The 13,513-nt window shown below is 38.4% G+C and overlaps 1 protein-coding gene across 1 annotated transcript; it reads right to left on the bottom strand.

The window, feature by feature from the left end:
- Positions 1–1,088: 1,088 nt before the first annotated feature.
- Positions 1,089–5,744, bottom strand: LOC123519662. Its single transcript, XM_045281143.1, has 5 exons — positions 5,474–5,744; positions 4,987–5,075; positions 4,504–4,595; positions 4,192–4,341; positions 1,089–3,975 (listed from the first exon to the last, which is right to left on the bottom strand). Exons 1-5 carry the CDS (start codon positions 5,596–5,598, stop codon positions 1,522–1,524), a joined length of 2,910 nt encoding a protein of 969 aa, XP_045137078.1. The 5' UTR covers positions 5,599–5,744; the 3' UTR covers positions 1,089–1,521.
- Positions 5,745–13,513: the final 7,769 nt, after the last annotated feature.

Genomic DNA, 13,513 nt, shown 5'->3' with positions numbered 1-13,513 from the left:
TATATATATATATATATATATATATATATATATATATATATATATATATATATATATATATATATATATATATATATTGTAAGTAATAACTTACTAGTTTAGTCTATTTGTTGCAGGGGCGAGCTGTGAAACACCGTCACTGGCCTGCCCCCTCTAAACTGGGCCCAGGATGAACTACACTTAACCCGGTGGGGCGGTAATAAACAGCTTCGAATGGTTCCAAGTTTACTAGACTTGCAAAACACATAGATATACACAATATAACAACAAAAGGGACACCTTGCACACCACCCAGCTCTCATCATGAGTCTCCCTCCAGAGCGAGTGAGGGCCAGAGGAACACTAATCTCACCTACACTGGAGGCAGACTGACGGAGCCGGAAGCAGGTAGAGGGTGAAACCAGGGCAGCAGAGGAGAGGCCAGTCCTTGGAGAGTCCAGGGAGTTCTCTGCCATCTGGGTGTTGGCGAGGCTCGAGATAGACTCGGTTAGGTGTTCACTGGGGCCTCGAGACGTGGAGTGACCGGAAGAAGCAGGGTTCTCGAGACATACATGGCAGAGAGAAATGAGCGAAGTGTCGCTCGGGAGTGGCCGAACGATCCAGAACGAGGGGTGATGGTCAGGTGATGTTCTGCCCTTTATATATATATATATATATATATATATATATATATATATATATATATATATATATATATATATATATATATATATATATATATATATATATATATATATATATATGTTTCATTGAAGGTGATGGCTAATTCAGTATTCACTTATCTTTTTGAGGATATTCTCTTTATTCCTCAAGTGAGTTTTATTCTCTTTTAGTAGTCTGTGTATGACCTCTAAACAGACTATTAAAAGAGAATAAGACTCTCTTGAGGAATAAAGAGAATATCCTCAAAAAGATAGTGAATACTGAATTAACCATCGTCTTCAATGAAACATGCATTAGAGAAAATCTCCTGCCCATTTATACCTTCAATATATATATATATATATATATATATATATATATATATATATATATATATATATATATATATATATATATATATATATATATATATTTACACCTTCAAGATTACCATTTATATTTCTAAATAGCTTTTCCTTGTATCCAATTCCTTTGTTTTCCTTTTCACCCCACTGTGCAGATCTAGAAAAGGGCTAGTTATATTAAAAGCTGTTACTTAATGACTGCGATATCCTTTACAAGTTTTCATTACTAAACAGTGAAAAGAAGCGATCTCATTCCTATTTTCTCATTTGTTTTTCAGCAAACTCAGTGTTACTTGCCTGTCTGTTCAGGGATGCTGAGGTCCCTGCTGTGTGTTCTAATGTGAATCAGATGTTTGCAAATAACAGGGGATGACTGAAGCTGTGCAAGATAAAAAATGTATACTCTTTATTGGACTGGTGAGTTCTGACATTTACCCATTTACTGTAAGCAGAAATTATTTGATTCCTAGAAAGATATTGTCTCTCATAAACTTTCACATGCATTTGACAAAGATTAGAGAAGGGTATCACCTGATTGGTAAGAACCAGTGTTTGCCTCCCCACTGTATGCAAGGTTCCCACCATGAAAGCTTCCTATGATGTCATGTCTCAGGTGTTGCTGGTACCTCGCATCAATTACAGCTTGTCTTAAATTGTCAAGTCCTGAATAATCCTTGTAATGCATGAAACTGTCTTCATATTTTACACTGTCATGCTGCCATTTTCTTGAAGAAGAATTGAATGTTGGAGCCTCTGAATATTGCCTATTAGGGTTGTATGCTAGTGGTTTGTCTACTAATGGGTGTTGTAACATGCTTATTGATAAATCCTGGTTTGTGTTGCACTCTGCTATAAAGTGCCTTGTTGGTATACTGACTGGATGTAGTTCTGCCTGTGATGAGACTGTACCACTAGAATGGTCAAAATAGTTTAACATTTCATTTGATTCAAGAAAATTCCCATTTTCAATCATTACTTGACTTTGAGTACTGTTGCTACCATAATGTCTGTAGCTTACATTGTTTAAGGGCACCTGAGTGTGAGTTGCTGAAGGGTTTGTAGAGTCCGTGGTTCCTTCAGTGCTACCTTCATATTGACAAGCAAATTGGTGTTGTGTTTGTAGTGTTTTGTTCTCATGTGCTCCAAGCCAGTGAGAATTATGTGAGTCAGAGTACAATGAATCCAGGCTCTTATTTTCATCACAGATGTGGTGTGTGACCAGTTGGTGAGGATCAGTGACTAAGTCAGCATATCTCTCATATACCATCCAGGTCCCTCCATTGTGTTTAACATTTTCATATCCACCTAAAACTAGAAGAGGACTGCAAGCCTCTTTTGAAATATATTGTCTATTGAATAGATGATTTTGGCTTTGATTAATGCCAGATTCCTTTATGGTGGCTTGAGTCTCATCTATTTCTTTCCCCTGGTCTTGATAGTGAGCAGTGATGATGGAACGTACAGTAGTGTTGAGATGTAACTCTGTTCCTTGACTCCCAATAGGATCTTCACAAGATCTTTCTAATGTTGGGTCAGTTGGGGTCTTGGATGAAGAAAAGCTGCTCCCAGAGGTGTCAAATATGGGACCACCTAGCCAGGGAGTGCCAAAACTCCTGTCAAGGTAGGGAGTCTTGTCCTTCCTCTCACGTGCAAAACTCAGTCCACTCTCAATCTTGTAAATTGTGCGGGTGTAACTGCTCAGTTTGGGTCTTTGGCTGTCATGGTCATCTCTCTTTGGAGTCTCACTTACTCTGGTATCTGGAATTTCTCTGTTTGCTTGCTGAGTATCTGGTGAGTAAAATGACATATGATTCTCTCCAGCTTTATCAGCTTTGTCATATGGGGATGGAGGATTTAAAGAGTTTTGTGTTAACTGGTAATCACTCCTTATTTCTGCAGTGTTATTACTTTCTACATTATTTTCATCTTCCTGCTTATCTTTGTCATTATTTGAGGAACTCTTGAACTGTGTACCAAGGAGCATTGCCAGACGAGCTTCCTCCCATTCTCTTTGTATCTTACTCGTGCTAGGCTTATGTAATGTTCTATATTTCTCTCTGGAGTCAGTGACCTTCTGTTTTTCTTGTCCATTGTCTGTGTTCACCTGATTAACATTTTTAGCCATGTTTTGCTTTCCTTTTGAGGGACTTTCAGTATTGGGTAAGTACAGAGGAGCCCAGATTCTGCCCTTATGACGCTCTGGAGTGAGAGAGAGGACCTGTCTTAGCCGAGGAGCTCCATCAAGTAAACTAGAAGCTTTGCGTGTCCTCTTACTGTGCTTTCCTTCCTTGTCTCTTTTATTTGACTTTTGTTCCTGTTGCCTCCAATCAGAGTTTTTCAAGCTTTTATTTGCTTCTACATACTCTTTGGAATTTGCTGTGTAAGCTTTGGCATTTATGGTATTACACTGATGTTCTTCTTTATGCACTGTATTTTCAGGTGAAGAATCTGTAATATTTTTCCTTTTAGTTTGAACATTTGCTTGACTGCCATAGACATTTCCAGAAGTGTGTCCTGTTATTCTCTGTGCTTTACAAGATTGAGTACTCTTGGGGGTTTTCCTGCTAAGGTGTTTATTTCTTTCCTTTGGTATATTATTTAGATAGCCTCTCCTTCTGACTTCCTTATCCCAGTGGTCAGTATTGCCTTCATCACAGTGTTTTAGTACGTTGCTCTTCGATGTTTTAAGTGTAAGGTGAAAAGCAATGTCCTTGCTGCTGGTGTGTTTCTTACTTGTTCTGGTATCTTGAAGTTCAGGGTTATCTTTTGCAGTTTCATCTTGACTTAAAGGTTGTTTACTGATTTTATCTCTGCTTCTGTCAGGTGCGGTGCTTTTCCTGGCCAGCCTTCCATCTCTATTGTCCCTCTCCTTTTTCTGCCCTTTGGCCCTACTCTGAGGCCCCTGCTTCTCAGATGAACGTAATTTTTCTTCTTCATCCAATTTCAGCCCAACAGACTGGAGTTCCAACTGAAAATATGAAGTTTCTGTAAAAATAGTGACAAAATGTGATTTCTTAAGTGTGGTTTATAGGTATACATAGAGTAAAAGTTTGTAAAACTGTTTTCATATAAGATAATGAATGATTAAGCATCAATATCAAATGAATCACTACACATATACATGTATCCTCAAGTCAATGATCAAGAAAGAGAGAGAAAGGAAGAGAGATTTAGAGACCTTTACCTTGAGTAAGTATCGAGAGAAGGGGCCATGTATGGAGGCAGGACGCACAGGAGGGAGGGAAGTTTTGGAGGCCTTCTTGGCAGCTTTAGTGTGACCCTTCCTACCAGGCTGCAGGTCAGTGACATGACTGTCCTGTGTTTCACTCTGCTTCTAAATTGAATGATTAGTGTTGAAATTATGATGGGCATTGGTTTGTTTCAGTGTTTAAGCTTTATACTTTTATTCTCATTGACTGGAGAGAGAGAGAGAGAGAGAGAGAGAGAGAGAGAGAGAGAGAGAGAGAGAGAGAGAGAGAGAGAATCAATGAGAAACCTTTTTTTGCAAGAAGTTGGAGAAATTATTCCACCCCTGCCCTCGTTTAAGCCTCTCACACACCAGGTCATCATTCCTCCACTTGCGGGGACCTGCCGAGAGTGAATTCCCTTAATTTCTTATTGGCCTGTCTACTAATATTCAGACATATCATAAAATTACATGAAAAAAAAAAAAGATGTACGGACTTATTTATATGCTTTTCAGATACAAATTTTGTATGGGGACTGGTAATTCAGTGGGCCCCTTTTTATACATAGTACTTTAATTTGTTGTCCTTGGCTAGTGCCCTTTCTATATAAAAAGAATATATATACGTATATATAACTAAAGACGTAATCCTGTCATATTAATTTTTAGCTAAGTTAAGCATTTCATCTAAAGGCTTTAAATACTGTATTATTAAACTGCTTGAAAAACACATCAGTGGTCCAATAGACAGTGTTGAGCAAGTGACTTGATTTCAAAATAATCTATTCTTACTAATCCTGGTCCTGCCAGCCAGAGATCCTGATGAAAGCCTTGCCATGGAATGGGTACTGCCACTAGCTTGGGATCCCTCTGCTGGTACTCTGAGCAAGGATAATAGAAATACTATGGTGTTTAAACATTCTCACAGCTTATCAGGAAACAGACAACTGTGGGAATAGAAAGCATTGTTAAGGACAAGAGTAATGAATAATTTGTTATGAATGATTAATACAGTACAAGTTCAAGAATATGAATCTGTATAGAAATGAAATAAATAAATCATAAAGAAATTATACTAGAATGAATGAAAGTGTTAAGAAGTTATGGAATACGGAAAGTTCACATGGGCATAGGGGGAACAAGATATAATTACGAAAGGTGGGATAAAAAGTTAATATTATCAAAATAAACCTATACAGTCCATTTTATTTTTATGTTATTAGTTATGGGTAACTGCAGAGCTACAACATATAAATGGTATGCCCTGTATTGTGATTACTGTAAGGTGTTTCTGCTAGCAGACTGTTGGGCTGGGAGGGCATGGGCTGCAAAAAAGAGATCTTGGCGGCGCTGCACCTCATCCCTCTGGAGCACTCGACGACGCACCCCACCCACCCAATTCATGGCAGGCGTGTGACAGGAAGAATTTCAAAGGTCTCTTGTTCCTTGCCAAGAACAATTTTAAAGGTCTGGTGTCTCTGGCAGGAATAAGTTGCAATCTAATCTCCCAGTCAGGAATAATTCTCGTCTGGCAGAAAAGTACGACTCAATTCTCTCCCTGGAAGTAGAAGGAAAGGTTCAAAGATTGACTATGGAAAGAAGGAAGTTCATTTCAAGTCTATCAGATATAAAATGGACACATTACTAACTAATTATACAGTTCTAGCTACCTATCTATCTATCTAAACAGGCTAGCAATCCCATCCAGGGTGGCCCTGTCCAAGGACTTCCTGTAATAGTATGGAGAGTTCTTGCACTGACCGAGAATTTCACATCCTCAAAACAAAGCCACACTAATAGGTACATTATGAACTCTTAAGCAATAGCTATATGTACACCTGGGCACATTTTGCTAGCTTAAATTATGACATGTAGCCTACCAATGAGAAATTAAGATACCTATTCTCGATGTAGCAATAGAAGATACCGTGGACAGGAAGTGCAGAATTGCAATGACCCTCCTCCTTATCTTGAGTCAGGCCACATAATAAAGAAAGCCATAGAACCATTACAAGTCCCTTATTCTCACTTAAACTATCTACACATGAGTTACTGATTTCCTTGCAGAGTGTAATTAATACTGTGGCAGGAGGTGCCAATACCATATACTTCATTTAACAAAAGAGGTTTCAAGGCATTTGTCCCTGTCTTTTGGCTGATTCTATCATATCTGTAAAGTGGCTGGCAACTAAGTGGGTCTTTTATTTTTTCTGTTGCCCTTGGCAGGCCTTCCCCTCTTACATAAAATAAATAAATAAATGAATAAATAAATAAACAAACAAAAAAATAAACTGGTTCCCTTCCTCTCTTCAAAACATTAAAAATAATGAACAAAAAAACCGCTAAGAGATAATAAGCTGCGATTTACTGATGCGAGAGATGTGTAGCCTATACCGTTGAATAGATATGTTTCCTTCACGTGGTAGGTTTTTTTTTTTGTCATTATCACTATTATTACTACTACTACTACTACTACTACTACTACTACTTTTACCACTAAATAATACTGTTGTGATGGTAGTTTTACCACTGAATCAACATTTGAGATGAATAAGAATCCCACACGATCTCGCCAAGTACGTCCTAAAATGTACTACATAGCAACATACATAATAAGCATGGTTTCTTTGGAGAATACCCAGCTGGCCTTTTAAAGCGTTCATCATTCACAACGAACGTACCACAGTGAGAGCGTTAGCTGTCTTGTAAGATTTCCTACATAGAAGCGTGGGTTGGATAGCAATAGTGGGCCGCTCATGGAGTTAGAGTACTAGAGTGGGAAGAGTTAGCATGGCGTCGCAGAAGTTAAGGCAATGTGTACGCTGCTATCCCCATGGTACAATAACTTTTATTGTTGTTATTGTACCATGTTATTGTACCATAGCTATCCCTATAACCCCCTCCAATACTACTATATTACCTGCCGGTTGCTGTCCATTGAAAATACGGTACTACATACAGACGTAGACACGCCTAATTAATGCTTATTAATTTCCGTCAGTTTTGTCTCAAAGACTATATATATATATATATATATATATATATATATATATATATATATATATATATATATATATATATATATATATATATATATATATATATATATATATATATATATATATATATATATATATATATATATATATATATATATATATATATATATATATATGTGTGTGTGTGTGTGTGTGTGTGTGTGTGTGTGTGTGTATTTACCTAGTTGTAGTTTTACAGGGCATGGGCTTTATGCTCGTGTGGCCCCGTCTCCATATCTACACTTATCCAATTTTTCTTTAAAACTATGTACACTCGTTGCTGACACCATTTCTTCACTCAAACTGTTCCAAGTCTCAACACATCTTTGTGGGAAACTATATTTTTTAACATCTCTCAGACATCTTCCCTTTTTCAGCTTTTTACTATGCGATCTTGTGCTTCTAATGTCATATTCTTCTCTCAGGATTAGTTTCTCATTATCCACTTGGTCCATTCCGTTCATCAATTTATAAACTTGTATCAGATCCCCTCTCTCCCTTCTCTGTTCCAGGGTTGGTAGATCCATAGCTTTTAGTCTCTCCTCATATGTCATCCCTTCAAATTCTGGAACCATTCTTGTAGCCATTTTTTGTAGTCTCTCCAACTTCCTTATGTGTTTCTTTTTATGAGGGGTTCACACTACTGCATATTCCAATCTGGGTCTTATTATAGTACTTATCAATTTCTTCATCATTTCTTTGTCCATGTAGTGAAATGCTACTCCAATATTCCTTAGCAAATTATATGTCTCTGAAAATTCTAACAATAATATGGCTTACTGGTTGATTGTTTTCTTCCATCGTCACTCCTAAGTCCTTTTCCTTTTTTACTTTCTCCAGTTCTGCTCCATCTCCCATCTTATAAATTCCCACCGGTCGTCTTTCACTCTTTCCCATTTCCATGACATGGCTTTTGTCCACATTGAATTCCATTTCCCACGTTTTACTCCATTCCCAGATCTTATTTAGGTCTTCCTGCAGTATTTCACAATCCTCTTTTTGCTTTATAACTCTGCACAGTTTCATATCATCTGCAAACAGATTTATGTAGCTGTTCACTCCTTCTGGCATGTCGTTTATATAAATGAGGAAAAGTATTGGTGCCAATACTGACCCCTGTGGCACTCCGCTTTCTACTGCTCTCCACTTGGACTTCATATCTTTAACTACCGTCCTTATTTCTCTCCCCCTCAAATAATTTTCCATCCATCTCAATGTGCTTCCTTTTAAGCCACCCTTCTCCTTCTAACTTCCACAGTAATCTTGCATGTGGCACTTTGTCAAACGTCCTTTTTAAATCCAAATAAATACAATCAACCCATCCCTCTCTCTTGTACTCTATCAACTATTCTAGAGTAGAAACTCAGTAAATTAGTTACACACGACCGTCTTTTTCTAAGACCAAATTGGCTATTTGATAATAATTTGTTGTCTTCAAGGAACTCGATCCATTGTTTCTTTATTATTCTTTCACACATCTTGCATATTACACTAGTTAGTGATACTGGTCTGTATTTTAAAGGTTCTTTCCATTGTACTGGTACTGTTCCATTTTCTATTGAGCATTTTATGATGTTGTATATAGGACTTGCTAGTTCTTCCCTACATTCTTTCAGTATTCTGCCTGAGACTTCATCCGGTCCCATTGCCTTCTCTTCATCCAGTTCCTTCATTAACTCTTTTATTTCAAGCTTGGTTACTTTAATCTCTTTCATATAGATTGTCTCTCTATTACCCTGTGGCCTTTCAAATTTGGATTCCTTAGTAAAGACCTCCTGGAATTTATTATTTAATAATTCTGCCATACTTTTTGGGTCTTCCACCATCCCGTTCTCTCCTATTAACCTTTCTATTGTTTCTTTTTGCCTAATTTTTCCATTTATGAATCTGTAGAACAATTTCGGTTGCTCCTTACATTTTTCGACAATGTCCTTTTCATAGTTCCTTTCCTCATCCTTCCTCACCTTAACATATTCATTTCTGGGTGCCTTGAACTTTTCCTTATTTACTGTTTTTTATTTCTCCTCCACCTTTTCCATGCTCCATCTCTTTTCTCCTTTGCCCTAGCACACCTTGCATTAAACCAATCTTTCTTTCCTCCTTCTTTAGGTCTATATTTAGGGACATATTCCCTGACTCCTTTTTTTGTGTATTTCCAAAAATGTGTGTGTGTGTGTGTGTGTGTGTGCGTGTGTAATTCACCTCGGTCGTCTGCTGGTCACCCAGGCAGTCTTCCCCATTACGGAGCGAGCTCAGAGCTCATAGACCGATCTTCGGGTAGGACTGAGACCACAACACACTCCACACACCAGGAAAGCGAGGCCACAAACCCTCGAGTTACATCCCGTACCTATTTACTGCTAGGTGAACAGGGGCTACACATTAAGAGGCTTGCCCATTTGCCTCGCCGCCTCCGGGACTCGAACCCGGACCCTCTCGAGTGTGAGTCGAGCGTGCTGACCACTACACTACGCGGTGTGTGTGTGTAGTTCACCTCACCTCGGTCGTCTGCTGGTCACCCAGCCAGTCTTCCCCATTACGTAGCGAGCTCAGAGCTCATAGACCGATCTTTGGGTAGGACTGAGACCACAACACACTCCACACACCGGGAAAGCGAGGCCACAACCCCTCGAGTTACATCCCGTATCTATTTTACTGCTAGGTGAACAGGGGCCACACATTAAGAGGCTTGCCCATATGCCTTGCCGCCCCGGGACTCGAACCCGGCCCTCTCGATTGTGAGTCGAGCGTGCTAACCATTACACTACTCGGTGTGTGTGTGTGTGTGTGTGTGTGTGTGTGTGTGTGTGCGTATAACATTAAAGAAGTAAATAAATAGATAACAATAATAAATCTTAATAACTTGCAAAAATAACAAAAGTATAATGCTCTCTCTCTTTCGTCTTTTTGTTATTGTTTGGGTTCACATAAACTGCGATGAACACACACACACACACACACAAACACACGGCCCGGTAGCTCAGTGGTTAAAGCGTTGGCTTCACAAGCCAGATAACCGGGGTTCGATTCCCCGGCCGGGTGGAGATATTTGGGTGTATCTCCTTTCACGTGCAGCCCCTGTTCACCTAGTAGTGAGTAGGTACGGGATGTAAATCGAGGAGTTGTGACCTTGTTGTCCCGGTGTGTGGTGTGTGTCTGGTCTCAGACCTATTCCAAGATCGGAAATAATGAGCTCTGAGCTCGTTCCGTAGGGTAACGTCTGGCTGTCTCGTCAGAGACTGCAGCAGATCAAACAGTGAATTACACATAAAAAAAAAAAAAAGATCACCGTGTAACTTAGGTTATTTGTTAAACCAATCTACCTCCTTAATAACCGTGTCAGAAGCGTTTCATAACGGGGGGTGAGGCCTTGGTATGGCAGACTTGGAGCCAATATGTGTGCCTACCTAGTACCTTGCCTCCCTCTCATCACAACACATACACACTCTGTATGCATGTAAACATCTCGATATACCGGAAAAAAAAAAAACAGTATTTCTTGCTAGATATGGACGAAGAGAGCCAGCACAGCAGTATAACACACACACACACACACACACACACACACACTTTAACTTTAAAGAAAAACTAGATAAATGGAGATATGGAGACAGGACACTATGAGCCCCGCTCGAACCCTGTACGTACAATACAACTAGGTAAATAGAGAGTAGTGTAGTGGTTAGTATAGCTGGGTTCCGAAACCGGTTCCCAACGGTTCCACCGGAACCGTTGGGAACCGGTTCTAATTCTTGGAACCAGTTCCGCTTTAACGGTTCCACATGAATACAGATGGTAGATACGCATGAGTTACAAATCACAAATAGTATACTATATTGTGCTTATTCATAAGAATGTTATCATTAATATTATTTAGGAATCCTTGCAAATGCCAGTATCTACAGATGAACGAAGTAGAGTATAATACAATCATGTGTTCTGCAGGCAGGCTTGTATTCATTATTCAAAGAAATTGCACGAAAAACATATAAAAAGTTCGTTCATACTGGTCAATAGCCAATAGCAGGCACCAATTTAGTATTGCCATATCACCATAATTTCTTTGTGCTCTGATAGGTAGATATCCTATGACGTCACAACATAGGTATATATATATATATATATATATATATATATATATATATATATATATATATATATATATATATATATATATATATTGGTGCACACCCAAACCACTTAAAACACTGAAAACTAACCCAAAACACACTCGAAACACCTCAAAATGTCCCCAAATACACCTAAAACTCACTCTGTACACCAAAATCACCTCGAACCAACCAAATTGCTACACACACAAACCACTTACAACAGTCAAAATTAACCCAAAACACACTCATAAAACCAAGCAACACCTCGAAAGGCACCAAAACACACACCACTCTCTAGAAACACCGCTATATATGCCAAAATCACCCCCACACACACCCAAACCATTCAAAACACTCAAAACTAACATAAAACACACTAAAAACACTATGCAACACCTCAAAATTGCACCAAGACACACCTAAGATTCACTAAAAACACCAATATAAACCAAAATCATCCCCACACACCCAAACGACTTACAACACACAATATCATCCCCTACCACACTAAAAAAAAAAGCCATGCAACACCTCAAAATGCCTCCAAACACACCTAAAATTCACTAGAAACACTCGATATATACCCAAATTACCCAGACACACATCCAAAAAGACTCCTAACACACACCCACACAACTTAAAACATTTAAAATTAACTCAAAAACACTCTCAAAATACCACACAACCACTCAAAATAAATGCTTCCAAAACACTCAAAACATGCAAATACTGAAACAAATCTCAATCCACATACTCAAGGTATGTAAAATATACCTAAAAGACCTAAAACACACTGAAAGCACACAAAATGCACCAAAAACATACTTATAACACCCTGCAACACTACTGAACAAACTTGAAACACCCCAAATATATCTCAAAACCAGCATTATGCATTATAAAGAACGTTAAGATTAAAAGGGAAACTTACCTAAATATTACACCTATTTGCCTCCTTCTCTTATTTCGCCTCTATTTCTCATTTCTTCTTCATCCTCCTCCATTGTTTCTCCTTCTTCCTTCTATTGCTTCCATCTACACGCCTGAACTTAGAAACACATGAAAACACTATATGTCAGACAAAATATTGAGGAAATGGAGGATGAATTAAATATTGTGGCTAGGCTGCTCCTCCTCTTCATCCTCCCTTTCTCCTTCCTTCCTCCTAATCCTCCTTTATTTCTTCTTTCTTCCTCCTTCTGCTACCAATATCTACACACCTGAACTTAGAAACACGAAAACACGTAGAAATCACTAGATATTAGGTAAAATATTGACGAACTGGGGTGTTGGAAAAGAAGCGCCAGCCCGGGGCTATGATGAGTCACCACCGGGGCTGTGATCATCAGAGAGAACGGGAAGGGGGGTAACGGGGCTAATTTACGTAAACAATTTGATTTAAAAAATGATTTAAAAAAAAAGCCATGGCTGAATGTATGACATTTTATGACGTGATAAATATTCAAAGTAATTTTTCAAAATATCAAAATATCTCAAGCTCAATTAGTTAAAAAAAAAGTCTAAATTAATTACGTTAAAAGTATAAAATATTTTCAACAATAACTTTCCTAAAACGTCCTGGAAAGGCAAGCCATTTTCACTTGGCGAGTATTTTACCACATTTCACGGAGTATGAGCTATCTTTTAAGGCATTCTACAGCGAGTTAGACCGAGAAGAAGAAAGAAGAAAAATAAGACTTTAGTTCAATAGCACCAAACACCCTTTTGAAGTCCACATATTTCACTCAATAGATTGATTTCACACTTAAAAGAGCATAGACGATTCTTTGATACCATAAAAGCCCTCTTATAACTTCAAATAAAAAAAAAACTCAAAACGGGAAATTGAAATTTTTGACCGTTGAAAAGCCTTTAACATATGTCATAAAACACCACTAAACGCTACATATTTACCCAATACAGGCGCGGAAAACACTTAAAATACAACGAAACATTTATAGAAACCATAAAAAAAAAATATACCATGGAAGCGTAATATTACCGTTAGGAAATATTTGAAAAAAAAGTATTTGACCCCACAGGCTGCCGGGGGTAGAGTGATAGCTGGGGGACAACGGGTGGGAGGCGGCCCGGAGGGAACACCAGGAACAGCAGTGGTGGATCTCCATATGTTGTCTTTATCATCTCACCAAGCCAAAATTATGTCAT

Source organism: Portunus trituberculatus, chromosome 45 (assembly GCF_017591435.1).
Source record: "Portunus trituberculatus isolate SZX2019 chromosome 45, ASM1759143v1, whole genome shotgun sequence".
Lineage (NCBI taxonomy): Eukaryota > Metazoa > Arthropoda > Malacostraca > Decapoda > Portunidae > Portunus > Portunus trituberculatus.
The sequence above is the reverse complement of the archived record's forward strand: the minus strand, read 5'-3'. Positions and strand labels throughout refer to the sequence as shown.

Bases quoted from the DNA above. Each gene is read 5' to 3' on its own strand.
- LOC123519662 (XM_045281143.1), bottom strand. From the start codon at position 5,598: ATGAATTGGGTGGGTGGGGTGCGTCGTCGAGTGCTCCAGAGGGATGAG. The intron at 5,076-5,473 runs GTAATCACAATA...ATCCTTGCTCAG, and splicing joins GCTAGCAGAAACACCTTACA to AGTACCAGCAGAGGGATCCC. The intron at 3,976-4,191 runs GTAAAGGTCTCT...TCATATTTTCAG, and splicing joins TCTCTCGATACTTACTCAAG to TTGGAACTCCAGTCTGTTGG.